The sequence below is a fragment of the Desmodus rotundus genome, chromosome 3 (genome assembly GCF_022682495.2).
Source record: "Desmodus rotundus isolate HL8 chromosome 3, HLdesRot8A.1, whole genome shotgun sequence".
In the NCBI taxonomy this organism is placed as follows: Eukaryota; Metazoa; Chordata; class Mammalia; order Chiroptera; family Phyllostomidae; genus Desmodus; species Desmodus rotundus.
This window is the reverse complement of record NC_071389.1, coordinates 47019258-47040193: the sequence shown is the minus strand read 5'-3', so window position 1 is coordinate 47040193 and position 20936 is coordinate 47019258. Positions and strand designations below refer to the sequence as shown.

Below are 20936 nucleotides of genomic sequence, written 5' to 3'. Positions count from 1 at the left end.
GGTGGCCAGAAGATACAGAAATGGCCTTATTTAAGCTGAGTACACAAGCATCACTAGATGGTGCGAATGACAAGCCAGACAGACCCCTAGAATTGTGATAGGGTAGCCTGAGAATAACTAAAAAATGACCATGCTGTGAGAACAATTAGCATTTTCACAGAGACTAAACCATGCTGCCTTTCCAGAAATAGACCAAATTATTTTCCAGTTAAGTTTGTATTCTAAATAAAATGACTTTTAACTATGATTGAAATAAAACAGGCAACACAATTGATATTAAAAGTCTGTTGTAGAATGACTAAATGCCAAGAGATCAGAAATTCAGAAGAACTCCACACTAAAATACTGAGGAAAAATAACATTTATAAATATGATATGAAAGGAAAAAACTCTTTAATAGCAACACAAAGGAAAAAATACTTTATTCTAATTAAAGTGACATAAACATACTAGATTTTGAAAGATCACAATCACTGAAATGTAACAACATCTCCTGAAACTATTTCATTTCAAATGAATTGTCAAGCCTAAATACTGAAAACTTAAAAAGCAACCACAAATATATCTATCTTACATTACTGGAAGACATAATTTACATGATTATATCTTATAACTAAGTGAAAGAGTTCAGAAGGCAAGAGCTCACCCACTGTATTAACACAGGTTAGCTGGGGAAGTGCTTCCTATGGGCATTTTAAGTAATCAAATTAAGCTTCTTGGATAAGTAAAATGAGTTGCAAAATAATTTAACAAAATTTATTATACATGTGTGTGAGTGGGGGTAACTAATGTAGAAAGCTGAGAAACAAGCACAACAAAACCAAAAGCAATCTGGGAAATTAATTCCCAATGAAAAAATGTGTATTTATTAACCTCCAGTTTTTTAAAAGTGTTATTCCATTTTTATGCCTTTAAGGTTCTATCTAATCAATATATTATGAGGATGAAAATGCTGATCAATAATCAGTTTTACAACAGAAATTCCCACAATCTTAAAAGTCTTACTATGATTAATGGCATGAATTTTAAGTTGTCTAGCTGAGTTTTTCCAGTTACACAACTTCACTTTTATTAAAGACCTATATTAGTACCTGTTTTTTGCTAATCAAAAAATATCTGATGATGATTTTCACTTTTATGAAAAATGGCAGGAAGTTAAAATGGCATTTGGCACTTATTTTGAAGTGAGTGAGCCTTTATAGAGCCAGAATGCCAGAGTAGCACCACCAGGCTTCTGCCCTGGGAACTACACTCAGCATTCTGGCATCAAGCTGCCATACCTTTGAACTGTCTGTATCTGTGATACATCTCTATTTATTTTATGCATCCATTGGCAAGATGTGTCCTGAGATAACAGAAAAACCTCGTATCATTCCTGTTTTACTATATGTTAATGTTACTTTAGGTTTTATGTGTTATTTAGTATGATTTGGTAGCTTATTTTGGGGGATCTAGAAATGCTCAAAAATTTTTCCGTATGGTACAATTGTTCCCCCTTACAAGCAGTCTGGCTCTGTGGTTTCAGTTACCCACTCTCAACCGTGGTATGAAGATCTCTGCATAATTTACCTCACTTCATCTCATTATGCAGACACTGTGTCCTCTCGCATCATCACAAGGGTGAGTACAGTAATTACGATATTTCAAGAGACCAGATTCACATAATTTTTTATTACAATAGATTGTTATAATTGTTTTATTTTATTATTGTTGTTGTTAACCTCCTACTGTGACTAATTTATAAATTAAAGTTTATCACAAGTACATATATGTATAAGAAAAAGGTATATATAGGGTTGGTACAACTGTGGTTTTACTGTGGAGGTGGTTTTGGAATGCAATACTCTCAGATACAGGAAAAACACTATTAATAGCTTCTTTGTGCTGTTTTGTCTTACAAAAGGTTTTATAGGAACCCTCCACTTTTGGATAGCAAGGGAAACCTGTATAGGTTAAATAAAATGTTTCAACAGTATTACTATTAATTAAGAGTGATGTATGTGTTCAGTTTTCAGTAACTTAATCAATTTGTCAAATGCTCATTACAAACAATTTCCACAGTCCTTTGCTATTCACTGCTTCATAATTCCTAACCATCACTTACTCTAAAACTTCTGTCACGCAAGCTCAAAAATTTGACTGAGAATACCCTGAACCCTGTCTTTCTTTTTTCCTAAGTAGCCCATCTAATTCTCAATTAAATTAGTCCTGGGTTCTCAATCTTGGCACAACTGACATTTTGGCTGGATAATTCTTAGTGATGGAAGGGAGGGGAGGTTTTATCCTGTGCATTGTAGGATGTATACAAGCACAGCATTCAAATTATTTAGGCTTATCACAAAGTTGCAGTGTCTGCTCAGTCTAGTGCATGAGAATGACAATAAAACACACATAACGTTGAAAAATCATGCCTTTCATCTTTGGGAATGAAACCCTTCCTATATGCTGAGTGGAACTGACAGCCCCCACCCCAGGAACCCCAAGAACGGATAAGTGAGCCAGGGTAAGCCAAATTACTCACTCACCTCTCTAGTCACAGTAATTACTTCTGGCTGGGTATGTAACTCAAGATGAGTCAACAGAGGTTCTCTCTAGACTTTTGCTGGAGCAAAGGGGAATGGGGAAGTTCTCATTTTTGCTGGTTCTCTGGCTATAAGGACAGTGTAAAGTATAAGCCAGGAGCTCCCAATAGCCATCTTAGCTTGTCTGACAATAGAAGAAAAAGAAAGGGGTGGGCGGGGGGGACACCTGATATAAGAACTCCTGAATCTAGTTATATCTGAAAAAAGAACTTTCCAGTAAAGCAATCAGGTCAATTCTTTTTTTGCTGAAGCTAAAATGACCTGGGTTTTTATCATTTGCAAGCAAAAGAGCATAAATTGATGCTTTCTGAAAATCTGCAAAAAAAAACCCCCTTAATATAATGGACAAGATTAACCATCCACTGAATATTAATGCCACTTACTGAGCACTTATTGTGTGCCAGGCACTATGCTTCTAAGTGCTACACATAAAATTGTCACATATAAATACTCACAATAGGCTCTATAAATAAACGCTCCATTATTGCTATTTTATAGATGAGAAAAAATTAAGTAACACATCCAAACACCAAATGCTGATCCAAGATTACTGATTCTGTATCAGTTATGCCAACACCATTCTGCACCCATCTAATTACCAGCCACCAAATTTTACTAAGTGCCTATGTGATAAAGATCATCCTAGGTATTACAAAGATGAATAAATGATTATATACTGTGTTGAGAATAATGGTAATTTACATAAATTTAAGAAAATATTAATATGTAATTGTAATTTTGTAACCAAAATAGATATAGGTTCAAAGGAACATGACTTGAATGTGTCTATAACTGATAAATCTGATTTATGTAATTGTTTGGAGTGATAACTGATGAATACATAATCTGCATAGAGCCTAATAAAAAAGAAATCAGATGTCACAGAAACAAAAATTTATCAATGTCTCCAAATACTCAATAATAGGGTTTCCTTATATCAATAAAAAAATTCTAATGCATCTGTCAATTCCTAAAGTAAAGATATCAGGATATTGTAGTTTTATGGAACTTTTATCAAAATTTCCCAAACCAAATGCTTTCCTTTTGAATGTGTTCACCAAACCAACAAAAAATATCCTGTAATTGTTACAGGAAAAAATGCATAAATTAGCACTATTCCTTTGACAGCTTTATTTCTAACTGTGGGTTACGTAAGTTTCCCATGTGTTTGGTTTGTATGCATAGGGTACCTTAAATGGAAGCAAATTCTGGGTATCAAAACAAAAGTTTGAATTCCTGTAACTACAAAGCTGAGGACAGGCCCTATACGACAGTGCTTTCCACGACAGTATCACCCTACTAAATCTAGTCTAATCTTTATACAATCTAAGAGACTTAAATTCTCAAAGTGACAAAGCTTGAGTAACCACTGCTATCTGGGGAAGAAAAAAAAACAAACAAACAAGTATACTTGCTTTCTAAAATTGTTACAACTAAAAAACATTAAACCAAAATTTAAAAAATTGAAAATTTGAGATTATGATCACTTACTCACTGATATCTGACAAAACACGTTAAAATAAAAAAGATAAAACATAATAGATAATTAAGCTATCTTCAGCCATAATATTAACTTGCCACATATAAAACTGAGATGTTTTCCTTCCCACCTACAAAGTTTAATAAAATGAAGTAAATGTCTAACTTTCAGTTCTTTATTCAGAGACAAAGAGGTCAATGGTAAACACATACTAACCATTATATAACATAAGTAAAACACTGAAAATTCAATTACAAAATCTCAATACAAAAGCTAATGGAGCACTTATTTTTGCATATAATTACCATGTATTCACAAAACATATGCACAGAACTTTATTATGTAACTAGGTCACTCCATATTGATACCTTTAATGTTCCTGTATGTTACAGGAACTTACTTGAAAGTGAGTGAAAGCAATTACTGGTATGTTAAAACACATTTACTGTCACTAGAATTTACCAGCCTGTGGTATTCCCTTAATTGCCTCTGATCTGCTGCTTGCCCTGAAAGCAGGTGCACACTTACAATATAAAGTAAATTTCTGGAGGGAACGCTAACAAGAAAACAAAACCACAAAAGACTTCTACGACTCCAAAAGGATCTGCATATGTAAGCTGAAATGTTGAGAAGATTACTTGAAATAAAAGAAATGAAAGATTTCTAGCACTGAATAATGTCACACTGCATATGAACTCATTGAAAACACATATACACCCATAACATTCTTTCTAGAACTCACCTGGAGTAATAAGAAAAAGACTTTCAAAAAAAAAAAGTCCTCAAGTATTTTATGTTATTGGAAATTTAAGTATTTACGACTTACCTCAGGACTTTAAGATCAAATGATGAAAAAAAATCATGTAAAATTTAAGTATAGAAGTTGTCTTCCCAAATTATTTTAAATATACAAGTATCAAAGTAATCAATTTTAGTAAGTAATATTACGTTTCAGAAGCAAATAAGCTTTTTTATATCGGTTACTCAAGATTTTTTTAGATCTGTCCAATAGCTTCCACTGACATAACTTTTAAAATTTAAATTGTACTGGCTATGAAGGGGTATATTCAGAGTATTTAAAGTATTTAAAGAAAAAAAAAAAAGAAATAAAAAGTTGGGACATTTTAAGTCACTTAATACCAAAATAAGAATTCACTTTTTTCACTAGACTTGTATGAACAAACCTGGAAAAACAGAAAACATATTTCTTCTTGTAGAAATAATGCAGGCCCTCTTTCATAATTCAGTAGGGTAACAAACTGTCATGTTCTTATCCCGTTATAAAACAACAGTTCATCACTTCAAAAGCATGAATTCAGCTATTAACTTTACTAATAACCCACCTTTTTCATTTTCTTTGTATCTACAAATGCCAACAGGAATCTCTGCTTGAAACATGGAGCCCACCATAATCTCCTATTTTAAAAATAACATAAAACATTAGTAAGGGCCCTGGCCAGGTAGCCCAGTTGGTTGGAGCATCATCCTGATGCACAAAGGTTGCAGGTTCAATCCTAGTCAGGGCACACACAACAATCAACCAACAGAGTATCACTTAAAGTGGAACACCAAATCAATGTTTCTCTCTTCTCTCTCCCACTCAAATCAATAAATAAAAAAATAAATAAATACATTAGTTATATCTAATAACAGATTTTATATCCAGTTTCTAGTATTACCACCTTCTTGGGCAAACTGTTCCTCGTTTCTCTGTCATACAATACAGATGCAACAATTAACTACCTCAGAAGTATTGTGAGGATGAATGAGTTAATAATAGGAGCTTGGATATGATTGGATGAAACTATTAGTAATAATAATGGGGTGATAAGCAATACAACAATGGATACAAACAACTTCAAAATAAAGAGAAAAATGAATTCTTACTATTCAATTAGTAAGATCGAGGCAAACACTAAAAAACATTCAAATTCAGGTACTTTTCAGAGTATCTACACTCTAAACTATGGTCCCTAGAACAGCAGCATTAGTGTAACCTGGGATGATAGCCATGCAAATACTCAGGTCCTATCCCAAACCTACTGAACAAAAAACTCTGAAGATGGGACTCAGCAGTTAGTGTTTTAACAAGCTGTCCAGCAGATTATGACACACACAAGTCTGAGAACCAGAGTTTTAAGGTAAAGGAAGTAACAAAAAAGGGTTTGTATAAAGCTCAGTAGAGGCCAAATGGATTAAACTCTAAACCACAAGGGTAATAAGCAACTTAGCGCCCAACTTTCATTAAAACGATACAAAATGAAAAAGTAACCCCCAAAACAAGTTATGAATCTTACTTTAAGAAATCTGGTAATCAAATTTATAGTCAAATCACAGATTAGGGGAAACTGGCAGTTTAAAAAGACATTAGAGATCACCAATGATGAGATTTTTACAACACACAGGGATTAGACTCTTTTTTACCTGGTTGCTAAACGTTAAGAATAAATTTACTGCATTTTTAAATTGAAGACTTAAGGAGGGAAGGTACAAATCTTAGTCTAGTAAGTTTAAATAACTATTAGGATTGAAAAGTTCCTCTCTCCAGGTACTGTCATCTCTCACTGATGTTAGGAATTGTTAGCTGTGGAGCTATGACCTGAACAGAGATTTGATTTCAAAGCCGTTTCCTCTGCCCCAATTTCTATAATAATTCAATTTTATTTTACAAGCCTTAGATGATCTCTGAATCTAGACAATTTTTTACTGCAACAAAATCAGAGTGAAATAAAACAATCTGAATTTACCATGGCCTGTTTTATTATATACTATTGATGAGGAAGCAATACTCCCCAGCAAAGATCTCATTTCCCCCTTGTTCTCCTTCCTCTGAGCTTTTCTTTCCTTTATTTTTTTTTTTTTTTAAAAAATCTAATTAAATACTATATTGAACACTCTGGATACATAAGCAGTTAATTTATGTTGGAGAAAAGCTATATACACTTGAATGTGTGGGGGAAAATAACAGTCTAAGATGACTCAAGGTTTCTAGATTTTATCATTTTAATTTCTACATGACATAAAAATCAGAAAAAAACAATTAAAAACATTTCCCTAAATCAGTCACATAAACAGTAACTTATATGATCCTTGTTATTCACCACTCTCAAATTAATTAACACATACTATACTGGGCTAACCTTCCCTTACCATTCTAACCCAAACTGATGTCTCTCTCTTCCAAACATCTTTTTGGAAACCTGTAACATATCAATCTGGTTGAAGCTCAAAATCCTGGGTAGCCCAGTCCAAGTTCATTTAAATACTCCATTCTTCCTAATAGAAACTCTAAATACAATGTTCCCTTCTTTTAATCAGCAAGGGATTCAGCCCTTTTTTAGGTTTACTCCAAACATCTTTAAGCTACTCCCCCTACCCCCCAAAATAGGAAAAGCTCCAAAGTATTAACTAAAATATTGGGTAGGACAAAAAGTTTGTTTAGTGTTTTTTCCGTTAAGATGGCTCTGGTAGTAATTAGTTGTCTTAACTTCATTCAAAATAATTTTGTTAGATTGTATTGTGACAGCTGTCATATCAGCATGCATTTAAAAAAAAACTTATCAAAGCTGGTGAATTTTTGTGCAGCCATTTTAATACTGAAGATGGAAGCAAATACACATTTTCAGCATACTAGGCTTTATTTCAAGAAAGGTAAAACGCAACTAAAACTCAAAAAAAAGACTTGCGCAGTGTATGGAGAAGGTGCTGTGACTGATTCAGCATGTCAAAAGTGGTTTGCAAAGTTTTGTGCTGGAGATTTCTTGCTAGATGATGCTCCTCAGTCAGGGAGACCAATTGAAGTTGATCAAATCGACACATTAATTAAGAGCAATCAATGTTATACCATGCAGGATATAGCTGACATACTAAAAATATCCAAATCAATAAAGTTATTAGGGAAATTGAAAAATGTGTCTTTTATTTTACAGAAAAAACTAAATGGACTTTTTGGCCAACCCAATAATTAAACAATCATGACAAATGCAGCAAGTGCACTCAATTTCATGTTCTGGGCTATTCTGCTTTCAAAGAAATTACTGTTTATGCACTAAATTTAAAATCAAATGTAGGAAAAAGAACAACAAAAAACCTCAATGGAGTTTCTAAGAGGAATATCAGGTGATCTAACAAGAATGACATTATTTCTGCTATATAAATTATTTGATCTAAATAATTTTACATGACATTTTGATAGTTTGAAACAGTCATTTCAATGACTTTGCAACAGCTTATAATTAATTCAATTTAATTTTATGGTTAGACAATGTTACATAATTCTGTAATTTAAAGCTTATGTCAATATATTACCTTTAGATTCAATTTAGAAATTAACTTATTTAATTATGAAGTTTTAGAGAATCCCAAATCCATCTCTTCACATATTATATTTGGAGTTGTAAATATCAACATTAATACAGGATGGAAAAATTTGTAATCTAAATTATTAAGCAGAATTTACTTAATAAATACCAATAAGCCTCTACAATTGTTTTTCCAAGTATATATATATTTTTAAAAATCACATGTGATATTTTCTATAGTCTAACAAAACTCTGGTTTAGCACTAGTTCAGAAATTTGGATTCCTAATCTTGGTTTGAATGCCAGCTTGCTCAACAAAGGCCAATTCTTTCTATACCATGATTTTAGTTTATAAAAGGATAAACACCTGAATGTTTTAGGGGAAATCTGAATATCTACCCAACATTTAAATGTCACAAAAGGGCTTACCTCAACTTTATCAACATATATGCAGGTGGTAAAAAAAAAAAAAATGTACTTGGATTTTTAAATATTAATTTATCTAAGTTTTTGGAAAATATGGCTCTAACTACCTTTTTCCAGTCTTCAGATGGAATATAATCTTCATCTTCTTCAGATTCTTCTTCTATTTCACTATCTAGAATAAGCAAGACAATACTACTATAAAATGATTGCTTATCCTATCTGCATCTTTTTATATCTACCATCAAAATATTCAAATATGCCCAAAGGTATTTACAGAGTTAGGCCAAGCTATTTCTCATCAAATAATACCCTATCGATTATAAAAACAAAAAACAAACCAAAAAAAAAAGTCCATAAAGCTTCTAGGACAATCCTAATCTTTGAAAACTGTATCCTCATGAAATAATTTTTACATAAACTTTAGGAAAAAAATTAGAATCAAAATAATCTGTTTCTACCTAATTCTTCTACCAAGAGCCTGGTAACAGAATAAATTATATGATCTCAACTTCTTCCTTATAAAATGAGAATTTGGACAAAACAGTGGTTTCCAAACAGTGCTCCCTGAAATACTGAGATCTTTATAGCATCACTTTGAGGGGGGGAGCATGTGAAGGGATGATATGTACAAAACCCTCCATTCTCCCCAACGTCGGCTTTGTTCAGAGCAGGCAAGCTGCTGTGTGTTTACATTCTGGAGTAAGAATGTATTAACAGAAAGGGTAAGAAATTTGAAAATTATTAGATTCTCGGCATCTTCTCAACTGTAAAATGGTATCCAAAGTTCAATAGGGTAACATTACATATAGAAATTATTTCTTCCCCTGAAGAAACTTAAGACAAGCAGTGTATGTCTCGCTTCCACGCATACATCACAACTGAAATACCAGACTGAATACTGTTTCAAGAGGCAGTCACTTAGCACACCACTTTGTCAAAGGGTTTGCTCTCTGTTAACTAATTAAGGGATTAATACTAGATTTCCCTAAACTTAAAATTAACACAATTATTTCAGTAACTAATCTCTTCTTGCACTGACACACTTTTCAATTGGATATGTTAGCTAAAAACTCAATGAAATTATTAGAAGTGCTACATTCACTTCTAAACTAAATGTGTAACCGGAATCACTCATACAAAGCAGTAGTAACGTTTAATCACATTACTACATTTCACAAGAGCTTACTGTTCTTCAAATGTTTTTCTTCCTTTTAAAGTACAGGAATTTAGGCCAAAAATTTATTAACACTAATCACTGACTTTTTTTATTAAAGTGCTGACTTCTAGAGTAAAGATTACTATTTAGAATGAAACACTATGAAGCAGACAAACACATTAAATATTGTCCTGACTACTGGTCATCTCTGACTAGATCATAACTGGAGAAAAATCAGTAAGAGTTCTTTCTCTGTATAACATATTCCTATCTCGAGTCAACAACACTGCAGAACTAGGAGGTGTTAATTAGAGAAAGCAATGCTTATGAATATATCTCAAAAGGGCTAAGAGGCAAAGAAAACAGAAAGTAAAAAACAGAGGAAAAGACTAGGAGAAATGAAAAAAAGATGACCATGAAATAAACTAAATTTAAGGGTTAGGAATTAAAAAAAAAAAAAAGAAAGAAAGAAATACACTCAAAACCAAGTAGTACAGTGACACAATAATTACTGTAGTATATTTATGAACAGGGCCCAGCACTGCTAAGCTAATAACCTAGAACAAAATCCCTTTACTGTTGAGTGAGATTTCAGAGTAAATTAATTCAGAGCAGCGAAAAAAATACTACAATTTTAGGCCATATATTAAATAGTAAAATTATACCCCAACTATAACAACCAGTGACACTTACTTGTGTCAAAATATTTACATCGACGTGGGCGGATTATTTCCTGCACATCTTGAGAAGCAACAGATTGTGATGGATCATCATTGGATGACTGAGTTTCATCCTCCTGACCTGATGAATCCTTTATATTCTCTTCCTGTGGAATCATAAATTGCTTTAAGATGTAAAAAAAAAAAAAAAAAGCTGGAGATAAAAGACCATAGTATTCCAAATACAACTGGAAGACTAAATAAATACACTAACTATAGCATGGTGTCCTAGGTCGAATCCTGGAACAGAGAAAGGGCATTAATGGAAAAATTTTTTGATGAAATCTGAATTGTTCAATTAAATAGTATGGTCCCGTGTTGATTTCTTAGTTTTGATAAATACACCATGGTTATGTAAGATACTAACATAAGGGAAAGTTTTGGGTGAAAAGTACACAGAAAATCTCTATACTATATTATAACTTCTGTAAATCTAAAACTTTTTCAAGACACGTTAAGAAAATGAATACAAAATTGCCAATCAGCCTTTATTACTTAAAAACAAAGTGCTTTTTAAAAGTTGGTATATTTTATTTAGAATAGGCATTTGAAAAGAAATCTGAATGTCACAGATGAAATCCCTCAGGAGTGGATTATGGGGACTTATATTTCTGTATCTTAATTCTTTATTTTTTTATTTGTTTAAAAGATTTTTAATTTATTTTTATTTTTAGAGGGGATGGGAGGGAGAAAGAGATAGAGAGAAACATCAGTGTGTGGTTGCCTCTCATGTGCCCCCTACTGGGGACCCAGCCAGCAACCCAGGCATGTGCCCTGACTGGAAATCAAACCAGCTACCCTTTGGTTTGCAGTCCGGTGCTCAATCCACTGAGCCACACCAGCCAGTTTTTTTAAATTTTTCGTATCTTAATTCTTAACATTTAAATGTATTTTTTAAAATCATACGACCTTATTTTTATTTATTTATTTTTAAAGGGGAGGGAGTAAAAAGAGAAGGAGAGAAACATCGGATGGCTGCCTCTTGTACATAATTGGGGGCCTGGCTCACAACCCAGGTATGTGCCCTGACTGGAATTGAACCAGCAACCTTTCGGTTCATAGGCTGAAGCTCAACCCACTGAACCACACCAACCAGGACTAAATGTTTTACTTTTAAAATCAGAATGAATAACGAAAGATTATAAAAATAAGCAGTCAAAATGAATGTACCAAAAATTATAACTCTGACAATAAAGACTACAATCTTAAAGATTTATGTGTATAAGCTTACTTTATTTTCTCCACTACAGCCACTGTTATCATCATTATCAGCATCTTCATCATCTTCACCTTCTTCTTCCTCTTCCTCCTCCTCTTCATCTTCTTCAGGTAGTCGACTAGTACTATCATAACCATAAAGGCTAAGAAGTTCATGAATTGGCATGTCGCCTTCCTAAATAGACCAAAATAAAAAGTTAATTTCTGAATAAGTAATATAGCATATTGCTACACTTCACCAATCTATAGAGTATTCATTCATTCAGTAGAGAAAAATGCTCTTAGACATGTATGCAGAATTCTCAAATCATAAAAAAGTGAAACTAAAAATAATTCTGAAAGCTAAGAAAATTCTAGTCTTTTAAGAATTTGAGACTGACCAATTCAAATAGCCAACAATAAAAATCTTTAATTGTAATAAAAAAGGACATTAATTTAGAACTATTCTTTTGTGTAATCAATTCAGTTAATGTACACCATCAGTTAATACTATGTATGGACATTCACACTTAAGTGTACCATACATAATTTGGGAGTGGGGCAATAAAATTAAAAAATAAGCAGACTATAAACTAAGTTAACAAACCCAGAAAGGGAGATGAAATTCACAGCCCACCCAGCCCAAATACATCAAAACAGCAATGATATAGTTCAGGAATGATACTGAATGCATCAGCCATACACTCTTTTCTAGGGTTATCTGTAATTACATATAAAACCATCTCATATAATCTTTACTATTTACCTTACAAAATTTTTATATTATCTCCATTTTACATATGAGAAAACTGAGGCTGACAGATTAAGCCGTTTCTCCAAAAATCACCTAAGTTATGATGAGTGTAGCCAGATTTCAAGTCTAATTCCAAAAGTTCATACCCTTATCAGTATACCATGCTGCCTCAGCCAGAAACCTCCCCCAAACCCCACAAAAAACACTGAGGGTGAAATGAAGAAACACCCATATGTACTGAAATGAAATCAGCCTCGTGCATAAGGTACTCACTGTAATAAGTAATCAATATGATTACTGACATGAAGTATCAGGGAAACATGACAAAATTCTGATTATAAAAAGAATATTTGACCCATCGCTTGAACATATTACACACACATACACACGAAAATCTTAACATAGTTTAGAAACTAGCAAAAGGGTATTCATGAAATAAGACATGTTTTGTATTTCCCCAGCAGTCCTGTTGTCTTATTCATGGGCAGAAATAAGGCTGACCCATGTGTTAATAAACACACTGTTGCAGGATGGGTACACTGAACTGGATGATATAGCCTGATGACACTTAAGATACTAACCAATTAACTCCCATCACTCAGAAGTCGTGTACAAACAACTAATGATTATAATTTTTAAAAGTTTTCTTATAGAAATAGGAAGAAAATGCTTTTTAACATAAATAGATGTTCTAGTTATAAGTCAGCTTGTGAATGTTTCTGAAATATCTGAAAGCCTTGACTAATGACCTGCAGTAGCCACAGCCTGAAAAGTGGTAACATGTCAGATAAGGTATTACCACCCCAGCTGAGTGACCAGCTGGCATACTTAGCTGACATCTTGTATTGTGATTCTCAAAGTACAACAGCAGCACAGTGTTTGAGGTGTTCAAGGATCTAGTCCATGCAGGCATCAGGTCCATGTACCAAGGATCTGGTACAAAAGACAGAATTTTGGGAGTTAGGAGTCAGGATCTGAGAAGTAAAACAGAACTTCAAAATCAGGGAAAAAAGTAGAATAAGAGAAAGATGAAGAAAAGAGTGGTTTTGTATGCAGCAATAACAAATAGTTGCCTTAAAGCATCCTCCTATATGCCAGATATTTTAGGGAGAGAAATAAAAGCACAGTGAGAATATTACACAATATTATTAGATCTTTAAAAGTACCAGATGGGAGTGTTCACTACTCATAAATATTCAGAAAACCAAACAGAGAGAAACATCATGCACTGACAGAGATTTTACCATAATACCTAGACCTTCTAATCCTACCTCATACTTTCCATAAGCTCATTCTGTGCTACAAATTAGAAGCAGGTTTAACAACTAAAGTCACTACTATGAACAAGAACCACTGAAGTCACTAGTATGAGTAAGGGCCAAACCAGAAAAAACACTTTAAGTTTGCAACTTACATTTACATGGACCTTAAGAATTCATTGATTTTGTTTTATATTCAGCCTTTAAAATTATCCTAATATAAATTAGTATTACCTCTACTATTTGACTTAACCAATAGTTTGAGAGATCACACAAAACAGGCAGATTACCAAATACATGTCCTTACGCTCTCTACTCTTTGGTTTGTCTCATTCAAGGGCAACAGAATCACCTTGAGGGCTTATTAGAACAGATGGTTGAATCCCACCCTATAGTTTTCTGATCTACTACAGGTGAGGTGGGGCCTAAGTATCTGCATTTTTGTTGTAAGTACTAGGAGATACTGACTCTGTGTTAAGAACCACTTATCTCACAGTTCTAAGATAAAATACCTGCAAATCAGCCTTTCCAGTAGGAGGTAATAAAGCTTGATCATTATCTTTAATAAAGCTTATCACTGACATCTGACATCTAGATCAGTTATTTGTCAAAAGAATAGGTATCATACTAGATGCATGGAAAGAAATTTTTTTAAAAATCACTATCAGGAATGTGGAATGTCTGACATCCATGGTTAGGATGAGATTTTCCCCTCTTGGATACATATCTGAGAAGTGTGACTCACTATAAAAATGTCTCTTAAGAAAAATTTACCAATACCTCCAATACTGACTAGGCAGAGAACAGAGGAGTCAAAAGTGGATGATCACAGTGCATTTGGAGAACCGCTTTAATTTGAAAAACAGTAAGAGAACTGGCAGACAGAAAAAAGTCAAAGTCAGAAAACACTACGGAAGTATAGAAACAAAAATGAATAAGTAGGTTACCATGATTATTGTGGAAGGTTATCTGTAATAGCTGAAAAAAAAAGTAAGTTAGGGCTGGTATTTTAAACTATTTTCTCTAGTTTTACTTAAGTTTCTTAAAAAAATCTGTCCTCTTCTACTTTTGATTTGGTTTGAGAGTAGCTGTTGAGCAGTGACTGACACTACGGCAGGGCTTAGGGAAAATCATACATACAACAAGATGGCAGAGAGAGGTTTAGTTTGTCAGGGAGACTAAGATAAGCTGGAATCCACTGCTCTAAGTCACATATAGTATAATCAGAATCTAAACTAAATGACTGGTTGCGGTAAAGAAAAAACTCAAGAGACTTTGCAGAAGAAATCTACAGGACTTAACCATGGGTTAAGTGATCAAGAGGTCCTAGTGACACATTCTCTGGTTCTAGACATTCTTTGCACCCAGATCCACATTCATATGACATATAAAAAATAATAAAAAACAATAAAGTTCTAAAAAAGCTTTACATCTTAAATGCTTACTCTCAAAGTTAGTTTTAGGTGGGTTCCATCATATGTGAACAAAACAATGCTTGCCTATGCCATCAAGAATAGGCAATGCTTGCTTAATATAAAAACAAAGTATGTAGTAGTATTATGTTTCTGTTTAGATACTAACGTTTATCTTAAACTCTGCCACCCAATATCAATTTAGTAATCAACAGTCAGAAGAAACAAGTTAATAACCAACAATTATGACCCACTGTGGAATACAGTATTTAGAGTTTGGCAGTAGTATGAAAAGTATCTTACTTGATCTAAGGTATAGAGTGAACATCTTGTAGCAAACACTGGGCTAAAACTAAAATAAAAACCAAAATCCATTTGCTGAGAATCCTCACTTTCAAATTCAAGTAATAGTGATCCTACTATGTGCTAACTGAAGTACTAAAGATTTACAAGGCCTACCATGTAAGAATCATTTATTACTGTCTGTTTCCAATCCTTTCTACTTTTATACTCTTTTTCCAGGAATATTCTTTTCTCCATTTCAAGCATGTATTTTATTGAACACTCACCTCCTAGATCTCACATAGCATCTGACCCAACTGAAATAACTGCATTCCCTAGCCATAGATATGGAATGGGCACATGACCCCAAGAATGGTTAGAGTTTCAAGGTTTTTACCAACAGCAATTACAGAAACATAGACTGTATCAAGCAGTAAATCTGGAAGACCTAGGAACTGACAGCGTATGAAGAGAGCTGTTCTGTGAAAAGATATCACCATGTAGAAAAGCAGAAATAGAAAACAAGTTTTGGTGGCACTTGAGTCCCTGAGGCCTAGACATTCCCCTGTGAACTATGAGTTTTAAGAGTACATGTAAAAATTAAATGTTAAACGTGTGTATTGCTATTCCTAGCAAAAAAAAAAAGCCTATTGACTATGGATCACCACAATAAATTCTGACCTGTATATCTAATTCAATTAAAATATTTAAATGCTAAACATATAACTAAAATACCTTTTATATTGGTAAGCTTCATGCAAGCAAATGTAACAATACATATCAAAGTTTATTCTATGAAAAGTTAGTTTTCATTTAAAATGTTAGAAATCAAATTGAATGAACTTAAAACCACAGGCAATGCAGTTACTGATTACCTGTGAATAAATCAACTGTCAGAATCCTGTCACAATTACATCAAAAGTCCATTACATGTAACAAAAGTGCCAGGTAAAAACCACTTTATCAATTCCTGATATAACTATGTCTTGCTTCTATAAAAGCAACTCAGGACAAAATCTTGCTTATTTTTTAAGTAAAAAGCAAGTATCAGTTTGGTTTGGTTCACACCTAAAGAGCATAACTATAGTAAATCCAACACATGGCCCTGAACTAGCTTAGCTATAGGTTACAGATGAAAGCATTGGTAATTGCTACATAAACCTAAGCCTTAATTATTGTGGGAAAAGTCAGAAGTATCTAAGAAGGTGTTAAGACTATCTTGTTGAAACGAATGATAAAAGACTATTTCCCTTGTCGTTCTCTTCTTTCTATGTTCACTATATATTAATTGTATTTTAATTATTTTTTCCCACAAAAGTCATTTGAAAGTAAATTTTGGGGAGCTATTAAGGAATAGGGAAAGAGACAGAATAAAAAAGAAACAAAAGAAGATAATCACATGCTCAAAATTTTAGCAAAGCCCATTAGTAGCTTTGCACTAATTAAATGGAATAGCCCATTTTCTGAAACAGACAGAAAATCTATGATGGAATAATCATTCCATCTCATAATTTGTAATATTATAACCTGTACTTGATTATTTCCTAATTACTCAATTACTTAGGTAATGTAGAACGTGAAAAGAGACAAAATATAAGATTTTCCTCCATTCACCCCAAGGATGGGTTATTCGGAAACAGTAAAATATATCTAAAGTGACAGAAATTTCTGTATATGTAGGCAAATAATTGAAAATAATTGCCTTTCCATTTCATGAATATATGAAGTGACTGTGATTTTTAAATCATTCGTTTCCTTTGAATATCACCTAGGTTCTGAATTATCCAAGCAAATTATCTGCCTTTTAAACAGTTTCCAGCCCCTTTTATAGTTCTGACTCCAGATTCTTCATGTGCTTTTTAACCTATTCTTGAGAAGTTTTCATAATATCTACAGTCATAATGATATTTTGGTCAATAAAGGACCACATGTATGATGGTGGTATACTACATAGCCTAGGTGTGTAAGGTTATATACCATTTAGGTTTGTGTACGTACACTCAAAAATGTTTACACAGTGGTACAGTTGCCTAACGATACATTTCTCAGAACATATCTCTGTCACTAAGCAGTGCATGACCACATACATCATTGTCACTAAGATCAATTCAGTCTCTGGCTTAAAATTGAATTCCTTTGGCATTGTGAATTAACCAAACTTAAACCACTAAATGATCCAAAAGGGACCATCTGACCAGATTTCACTAAATATTAAATAGGACTTCTTGTCCAGCTCTTTAAATGTACACTTTAAAAAGTTCCATACTAGAAGTCTTGTGTAGAAGTCTGACACAAAGATTAGTCTTCATTACTATATTAAAAATATAAGAATTCATTTTTCCCATGATATTATGTACTCCAAATCCTTAAAGACTGGCACTACCACTTACTGATTTCATATGCAGATCATACATGGAATAATTTTAATTAGAGCAGATCAGACTGATTTATCCATTCATTCAAAACTTTGAGTGACCATTCTTGCTAAGTACAATGAAATACATTGGCGAATGAAACACACATGGTCCGTCCTCTCCTGGAACTAAAGGAGAATGCAGACAATAAATTAAACAATTATAAATTGTGTTAGGTATAAAGAAGGCACTGAATTAGGTACAGTGGTTAAAAAAACTAATTAGGGGCCAGAAAAGGCCATTCTGGGGAGGCAACATTAAGTCCAGACTTAGGAGGATAAGGAGCCAGGTTCAAAAAGCACATACTGCCCTGGATGGTGTGGCTCAGTGGATTGAGTGCCCGCCTGTGAACCAAAGGGTCGCCAATTGGATTCCCAGTCAGAGTACATGCCTGGGTTGCGGGCCAGGTCCCCAGTGGGGGCATGCAAGAGGCATCCACACATTGATGTTTCTCTCCCTTTCTTTCTCCCCCTCTAAAAATAAATAAATATAATCTTGAAAAAAAAAAAAAAGCATATACTAGCGAGTAAGAATGAGCTGAAAACCCTTGAAGCAGAAAGAAATCAGCACATCAAAGAATGAAAGCAGCTTGTGTGGCTGTGGAAGAGCATTACAGGGGTAGTATAAATACATGGATGAAGGGCCATACCATGTAGGTGACCTTGCTGGCCAGGTCAATCAGCCTAGAGTTTCTTCTGGTGTAACAGGAAGCCACTGAAAAGTTTTAAACTGGAGGCTGACAGACACAAACTAATTAGTATTTAAAAAAAAATCATTGTAGCTACTGTGGAAATGTATTAGAGAGAAAAGTGGCAAAAGGAGAAATAGAGAAACCAGTTAGAAATTTACAGCAACAGTCTTGGCTAGAAATGATGGTGACCCAGGCTAGAGAGTGGCAGCAAAGATAAACAGTTAGATAAGAAATATATTTATAGATAGAAATAATAGCCTACTTAGGAATGAGTATCAGGAATGAGTGGGTATCAGGAATGGTTTCTGAGTTAGGCAATAAGGTGAATAGTAGTACCATTTTTGACTAAGGTGAAGACAGGGAAGGAACAGGTAGAGAAGAACATCAATCAGTGGTTCTGTTTTGGACATTTAAAATTTAAAGAAGTCTATTGAGATATGCAAGCAGAAATGTTAAAATGTGGTTAGACAAACAAAACTGGAACAGAGTACGTTAATGCTAGGAAAAAAATGCTAAGGTACTGAGCCTACAGACACTGTAAGAATAGAGCACCTATTAGTTTAGGAACCTTCAAATTTTATGTGCACACTTAAATGAAAATACAGATTTGAGCCCCATTCACTCCCCCCACCTATGACATCCTTCCATCAGTATGCCTGGGGAGAAGCAAAGGAATTTGCATTTCTTACTAAGTCCAAGAGTGCATGTGAAGCAGCTAACCCTCACACTACATTTTGAGAAGCACTGATCTAGAGACAGAAGAAAAGAAAGTCCAGAACTAAGAACTGGGAAATTCCAAATTTAAACCCTGGGTAAAGGAAGATGAGTCTGCAGAGGATAATGAATAGGAACAAACAGACAGGAAAAACTGGACAGTTGGATACTCCAGAATTTAAGTGCAAGAAGGGAGTGATAAATTGGGTCAAATGCCACTGGCAATAGAGAGAAAATCGGCCAATAAATATCATAATATAAGCACTGCTCATTTTGATAGGAAGGGGCAAAGACTATAGCACTTTATAGCATAAATGGGAAATGAGGAAGATGACAACTCAAATTTTGGTTATAAAGGGGAATAAAAATAAAAAGTACAAAAATTGGGGGAGAAAGGAAAAGTGTGTAAGAAGAAAGTTAGGATCCCTTTTTCATCTGATACCTGTGATGTTTTACCGAAGTAACTACCTGAATTCTATTTTACATAATGAAGTTACTTCTTTAAAAAAAGAAAAAGGCCTTCCACTTCAAACTTTAAACATCCTACCTATGACACACAGAATTTTTTCACAGCAACTATATATAACATCCCTTTCCCCCCAAAACAGAGAGACCCAAAATTTCAAGTGTTTCCTCTCTCCACAAAAAAGTTATAAATGCTTCACCCTCAAGTTCTTGTTATTTACCCTTGCAAGATCCTCTATTTCAGAACTGAAGTTTGTTTCTCCTTCCATCATTTCTTCTTCTTCTAATGTTCGTTCATCATCAAAATCATGAACCAGCATGTCAGCTGATGGATCAAATTCATGGTCATCTGATGTTGCTGAACCTCCTGGTAAAGAATATTTTTTTAAATTTGGTAAATCAAATTAAGTGTACCTTATTAATATTAATATAATGTATATTATTTGAAGCTGGCTGTAAGTCAAATAAAATACCCCCCCCAAAAAGCTATACACAACAACTATTATTTGTTTTCTGAAATTCTAGTTCTTGCCCATAACCACCCCCACTCCCAATCTTCTCTGAAAGATGTATGGATTATTTTTTGCCTTGTCTTATCTCTAAACATAGTTACAAATGCAAAACTGGGAGATAAGAAGGTACAGATGTAGAAAATGTACAGCATTTAAATAAGGAAGATTGTAATCTTCTAAACATGAAATTTGAGTTGTAAAAAATAAACGGTCACATCAAAATAAGATGATCTTTCTGTGAGAAAATTCAAAATTCTTAATCATTTGATTGATATTTAATAGATCCAATGAGTATAAACCCCTGTGGCCCCTAAGAGTCATGTGAAATATGTAGTGATCTGAATATATAGTCTAATAAAAATAAAGCTGCACTCAAATATTATTCTTCTATTAGAACGTCCATGAAAATTTATTCCAATATATAGGTAACTGTCCTTAACTTACTTAGATGATTTTGCATGAAATAACCCAAAAATAAAATACAAAAGCAAAATGTATTAAAATTGCATACAGCACTCTTATGAAAGGCATTAAAAATAACCTAGTAGGTAAGCGATGTGTAAGCTAATCTA

General features: G+C 33.6%; 1 protein-coding gene across 19 annotated transcripts in view; it reads right to left on the bottom strand.

The window, feature by feature from the left end:
• Positions 1-20936, bottom strand: part of MIER1 (MIER1 transcriptional regulator) — a 58450-nt gene that overhangs the window by 18602 nt on the left and 18912 nt on the right. For 13 of the 19 annotated variants that reach the window (XM_045199387.2, XM_024565293.3, XM_045199383.2 and 10 more), the window contains 5 exons: positions 20074-20219; positions 11896-12057; positions 10639-10789; positions 8897-8961; positions 5406-5478 (listed from right to left, as the gene is read on the bottom strand). In XM_045199387.2, the coding sequence (XP_045055322.1) occupies positions 5406-5478; positions 8897-8961; positions 10639-10789; positions 11896-12057; positions 20074-20219 (597 nt within the window). The remainder of the gene's footprint in view (positions 1-5405; positions 5479-8896; positions 8962-10638; positions 10790-11895; positions 12058-20073; positions 20220-20936) is intronic. The other 6 variants (XM_071220937.1, XM_024565294.3, XM_024565297.3 and 3 more) reach the window with 2 other exon arrangements.